The 6,181-nt window shown below is 48.8% G+C and overlaps 1 protein-coding gene across 1 annotated transcript in view; it reads right to left on the bottom strand.

Annotated features, from left to right (window-relative positions):
• Positions 1-2,160, bottom strand: part of EMH_0013000 (uncharacterized protein) — a gene marked incomplete at both ends in the record, with an annotated part of 2,513 nt that extends 353 nt beyond the window's left edge. The window contains 4 exons of the mRNA XM_013499698.1: positions 3-410; positions 715-1,244; positions 1,513-1,742; positions 1,965-2,160. Of these exons, the coding sequence (XP_013355152.1) occupies positions 3-410; positions 715-1,244; positions 1,513-1,742; positions 1,965-2,160 (1,364 nt within the window). The remainder of the gene's footprint in view (positions 1-2; positions 411-714; positions 1,245-1,512; positions 1,743-1,964) is intronic.
• Between the last annotated feature and the right edge of the window lie 4,021 nt (positions 2,161-6,181).

Raw genomic sequence — 6,181 nt, 5'->3', positions numbered from 1 at the left:
TGAGTTTGTCGTAACCACGGAAAAGTTGCCGGCCATCAATCTCTCCTTCATTCCACAGAATGTCAAGGGCGCGGTTGATGTCTATCTTCGGGATACTTTCTCCACTAAAATACCGATCGTTGAAGACCTTACGGAAGCTAGGTGGAACTCCGTCTTCGATGGGGGATTCAAGCGGAGAGCCACGCATGCCGCTCGTACATGGCGGGCTTTGGTGGGCTTCGGCAGTCTGCGGAGAGGTTTCTTCCTTCCTGAGATGGCCTCCCTGAGGCGTGCAGGTTCCTCTTGGAAAAAGAGTCGGGCTAGCCCGCGGGGAGCTCTGCCACCAATCATCACTGCTGCATGCTTCTGTTTGACACGCACTCATATCGGCTGAACCATCGGTTCCCCAAACTCCTGCGGGGGGGTCCCTCCTGAGATGGCATCCTTGCGTTGTGTCTCTTCTTTCTGGACGGCGAACAATCTCAGTCCGTGGAGTGGCTTCAGGACAACGTATACCTGCGTATATTTGTGGTTCAGGCATTCTGCTGTCTCTACAGGAGTGGANGTGGCTTCAGGACAACGTATACCTGCGTATATTTGTGGTTCAGGCATTCTGCTGTCTCTACAGGAGTGGATATTCTGTATTGGGTGGGCCAGCTGAGGAACGTCATGCAGCCTCTGAAGGCTTCCCTGAGGAGTGCCTGTTCCTCGTGGAAATTCATTGCTGGGTCTTACGACAGCTCTTTGGTACATGTCAGCACTCCACAAGTTTGATGCAGGCGCCGCGTTGTCGCGCGGACTGCTGTCGTTTTGAAGTGGGTAGGAGAGTTGTGGGGAGTCTTCCCGCCTGTGAAGATTTCCCTGGGGCGTGCCTGTTCTTTGTGGAAATCGAGTCCTGGGCCTGCCTCGGGGTGCTTGCCAACAGCCGTCTTTGCCATAAGCATGTGATTCAGGTTCACGCTCCCAGCTTGAGTAGTCGATGTTTTGAACCGGATGAAGTTGTTCTTGCGGGGCGTTTCTCCTCTGAATGCTTCCTTGAGGTGTGCCTGTTCCTCGTGGGAATCGAGGCCTGTAACTCCCTCGGGCAGCTTGACGCCAATCCTTGCCTCCAAAAGCTTCTGCTTCGGAATTACGAACGCCGGCATAATAATGGGTGTTCCCAATCGCAGGAAAAGTTCTCGGAGAGGATTGACTCTCGTCAAGGCATCCCTGAGGCGTGCCTGTTCGTCGTGGAACTCGGGCCCCGTAGGTAAGTCGCGTGCCCTCTACAAACTCCTCGCCCCTATAATTGTGAGCGTTTCCTTCAAACCGCCCCTGGCGTGGTGAATAAAGGTTTTGGCGAATCATCGTGTCTCCAGATTGGCTCTCATTTCCGCTATAATGTTGCTGCTGTGGCTGCCATAGTGATCGCTGAGTANTGTAAAATGTCGGCAGTGGGACTGGCTGAGCATGTCCGGAATAGGTAGTTCGGTTGCTGTAGAACATCTGGGCGTGTATCCCCATTCCGTGGTGTGTATACGAATTTATGGGCACCCCTATGTTGCCCCGGCCTGTTGACGGTTGAGCTGTTGGGCTGCTGGCGGTTTCATTGTCCTCCTCGTCGTCCTCGTCTTCTACGTGTTGGCAGGGATCGCCGCCCATCATTGGGACAGTTGGTACCTTGAAATGCCAACGTGGAGGAGTTTCGTTCTCCTCACCGTAGCCTTCGCCATCGCCCTTGTGATCACCACTCCTGAAGCCACCACCGTCGTTCTGCGGAATTCCTGAGAAGAAACGGAAGAAGCAGAGAGGAAGATAATGAATGATCTAGATATGTACGTGGACGCCTACAGAATGTTCCCATAATATGCTCTATAGCTAACAACCACCGAAACAAACGAATTTCTCATGTGATGGACTCGTCTGAATGCTTACTGGGCAGTTCTGTACTGCGATGCTGCTGCNCAAACGAATTTCTCATGTGATGGACTCGTCTGAATGCTTACTGGGCAGTTCTGTACTGCGATGCTGCTGCCCAGAAAGACCTGCCGGGCCGTATGGTGGGTAATGCGCTTCACAGTACGCAAAGAGAGTGAGAGTGACCAGGAGCTGGCACGCCCAATGTTGCGGGCGGATTTTGAATATCATTCTCTTGTAGATTACGTCCAGGCTGAGGATGTAAACAGAGCACAAGATGAACATGAATGGCGATATGGCGCGTAAAACAAGTGCCGTAGTTCACATTTCGGCCCTTGAGAGATATATTAAAGCTCCAGTGGATTTGGAGACACAACGGATATAAAGAATTTCTTCAAGGTGTGCAGTTGGGCACTGAATGGCCGGAGACATCGAGACCTCAGCTGGTCTTCTCACTGAGGCACTCGACCGCACGGAAGCCTGTCCTACCGCTAAGAAGATGAGGCGTAGAGCAGTACAATACAGTAGAATACGATACGCAGAAACTTAGAAGCGATGAGTCGTGGAGAGAGCGTGACAAGTGTTGCGTCCAAAGGTAATAGGTTGAACTTCTGCCGGTAGGACTCTCTCTTGCAGGCGCCAAGGGCTTGCGCAAGAACTCCAGATATTCCGAAAAAAACAGGGTTTTCAAAAAGGCTAGAGTGCTTGTCTAGATAATAGAAGCTTTTTAGGCGATTGAGAGCATAACTGGTTCTGGTGTACTGGAGAACGAGGCAAGCGCAAGGCGGCTAGCGTTCGGTCCAGTGGCGTTTTCGGCCAGCCAAGGATTGCTCCGGCCTTTGGTTGCTTACAGCTAACTTCTTTCAACGCAAGAAACGGAATTCAAGAAAATTTTTGCACTATTTTTATCTATATTTTGCTAAATATATCCAAATATAGCTAATATATTTACTACATTGGTGGCGAGCGGAACCAACTAGCCGCATCGTGACCCGGTGTTGGCCCATTCGAGGGTGACCGCGGCCCGATGCCTTGTGCGCAGCCCTTTCTTTAATGCACGACAAGCACGAATATGGCTTGTAATGCAAATTTGTTCTTATCTGTGGCAACGCTATGCTGGGAAGTGAAACGTGCGCAAGGGTTAAGTGCAAAGGTCAAAAGTAAGGGTCACCAGCGCCCGGCGGGTGACCTACGCGCAACGTGAACATTCAACGTTCAGCGTGCATAAGGATGAACGCCCCGTAAAGACACAAACTAGCATATAGAGAATCCTCTTTGAAAGTAAGCATACAGGATACATGATGAATTTTGTGCGGAATATGATCCTTGCTGTGCGCTGCTGACGCACTTGCTGAGCGTGCGTAGTTCTTGCCAGCGAGTCAAGAACGGAAAACGCCCACTAGATGTATGAAACTGGAATAAAAGGCACATTCACGTAGCCCAACAGATTGTTCACTACTTGGTGAGTTGACAAGTGCATTCTCACTCCAGCAAATGATTTTTGAGGCGAGACAAGTGGGCAACGTACGAGAGCATATTCTAGGCTTCGAACTGTGCCGAGTCACCGTTACCTCTTCTGGCGATTTGTAATACCATCATCTATGTTTTATTCAGCATTTTCTTTGCTTAGTGTGCACTGCTTGTGCTAGACCGTTCGCAGCAACACTTAAGAAAGCGTTGCGCAAGTACCGTATGAGCATTCCACAAAAGTACTCGCTGGGTAGAGTATACCCCCGGCTTGCATGGAGCTGAACTAGAAGCCTTGAGCTGATACCTGGGCCCTCGGCTGAGTCTCTTCCAGCACATGGGGGGATTCGCCAGGCTAAGCCCCCACTGCATAAAGAAGAAGCCAGAGAAACAGATGCGTATATAACAGACAGCCACTCAAATATTTGCTTGCAAAGTCAGAGTATTTGTAGAGAGCAGACGCAGATACAATATATCACAATAAAATAAATACAATATATATCCGCTATGTGAAGAAACAAACTGTTAGGCCCTGTTGTTTAGCTTCGTGCTGAAGAGGATGCTAGCAGAGCAGCATATGTGCTCGCGGATGCTGCCGTTGTTGCTGCTGCCGTTGTTGCTGCTGGCGTTGTTGCTGCTGCCGTTGTTGCTGCTGGCGTTGTTGCTGCTGCTGTTGCCGCTGCTGCTGCTGTTATTTCTACTGTGCGTGTTCTTATGTTTGCTCGTATATAGGGCTCCCCCTATGCTGCTCTTGTAGGGGGCCCCTGCATGCAGCATGGAGCTTGCGGGGCCCCATGGTGTTAACAGCAGCAGCAGAAGTTCTGTAGACAGCTGCGTCAACTCTCGTCACCTCAGCAGCAGAACCACCCAGGATGCAAACTGGCTGCTGCTGTTGCTTCTATGTATGCTGCCTCTTCTGTTAGTGGAGTTGCTGTTGGTGATGCTGATATTGCTGCTGTTCCTGTTTCTGTTTGGGGCCCTGCTGGTGCTTGCCTTGTGCTGCAGTTGCTGCAACAGCAGCAGCAACCGAACGTGCTGCTACCTGGTGTGGAATTAGCTGGCTGCCCAGGTCGTCTGTCTCCTCGGGCGCCTGCTGAGGTACATGCAGAGGAGACAGTTGAGGGTCAAGAGGGCTGTCGCTGCTGCTGCTGCTGCTGCTGCTGCTGCTTTGCTGCAGATAACAAAACAAAGGATAAATTAATCAGCATAAAATACAGAAGGGATGAAAGAGACGGAGAAAGAGAGAAACAAGCAGCGAGACAGAGGGGCATGCCGATACATTGATAGACAGAAAGCCACAGAGTTAGACAGACACCCAAGCAAACACAGAAAAACACGAAGACAAACGAACAAATAAACAAACGAGAGAAACGACACGACAACAGAAACAGATAGAGAGACGAAAAACAAAGAAGCAAGCGAACAAACACAGCGACCAAGCAAACCGAGGGAGAGAGAGACAAACAAACGAACGGACTAACAAACAAATGGGTAGACATGGAGGCACGCAGACAGATACACAAGTAGATATATATGTGTATGCATATACTTACAAGCAAGCGAGCAGAGAAACAAAGAAAAAACAGTGGAGAAATAGACAAACAAACAAACAAACAGACGAATGGCGAGACAGACAAAGAGACAGATATACAAACACACGANAAATAGACAAACAAACAAACAAACAGACGAATGGCGAGACAGACAAAGAGACAGATATACAAACACACGAACAAACAAACAAACACAAACAAACGCACACACCCACAACCACAAACGGACGGAGAAACAAGGAATGATACAGGCCTACTGAGAGGCAAACAAACACCCAAACAGACAGATCGAGAGGGAACCAACCGAGCAGACAAAAAACAGCTAAAAAAAAAACAAAAAAAAAGAGACAGGCAGTACACACGCAAACTGGAAAGCAACCAAAAACCAAACAAAGAGTTAACAGAGAAGCAGAGGCAGAGACAGGCACTGCACAGTACACCGCGTGGACTTTCTCTTGCAGTCACTAAACCCTAAACCCTAAACCCTAATCCCTAAACCCTAAGCCCTAAACCCTAAACGCTAAACCCCAAACCTTGAATTGGGTTTGGGCTAATTGAATTTTGCAAGCATTATAAAAAAAGAAAAAAGGAAACAAACAAATAATTAAGCGGTGGGTGTTGGGTGTATTGAACAGCTATCGGCGGCTGTTTCTTACTGAGGCATAACCAGGGCCTCGGTGAGGCCAAGTAAGCAGCATGGACAGCAGCAGCGGCAGCACAAGCCAGCAGCAGGTCACCTCTGATGCTCTTTCAGTTATATAAAATAATTTAAATTAACTTTATTCTGTTTGCTGATCCAATATGAAGAATATCAACTGCTTCCTCCCTCCGCATTTGAAGGTGCGCGTCGTCGCTCGTCATCTTTGGGTCCTCGGCCACAGTTGTATCGTTTTTTCGTTCTGTTGAAATGAAAAACGGAAAGAAATAAAAATAGAAAAGAAATAGAATATTAAATGCAACAGAAAAAACAAACATAAACACAGTGAAGGACAGAGAGAGGCAGCGAGCAGCCGCTGACCGGTGCCTCGACGTCACCGCGCGCCGCTGGCCAGGCTGAGTTGAAACGGAGTTAAATTAGTGCATAAGTTTGGATTAAATAAAACCATTTTGCTTCTTTTATGCAATGAATTTATTTTCTATGATTATTTCCCCTGATAAACGGAACAAATGCCCAAGGTCTGAACAGGTGTGGCTCCGAGCCATCGGCCAGGTGGGCGACCACTGATGCCTCTGGCTGAAGTTTTCAAGCAAAAGAGAGAATTTTCAATGAAAATGGTGTAAGCAGC

This window comes from Eimeria mitis, genomic scaffold, assembly GCF_000499745.2.
Source record: "Eimeria mitis Houghton genomic scaffold, Emh_scaff457, whole genome shotgun sequence".
NCBI lineage: Eukaryota > Apicomplexa > Conoidasida > Eucoccidiorida > Eimeriidae > Eimeria > Eimeria mitis.
This window is presented reverse-complemented; position numbering and strand designations above follow the sequence as displayed.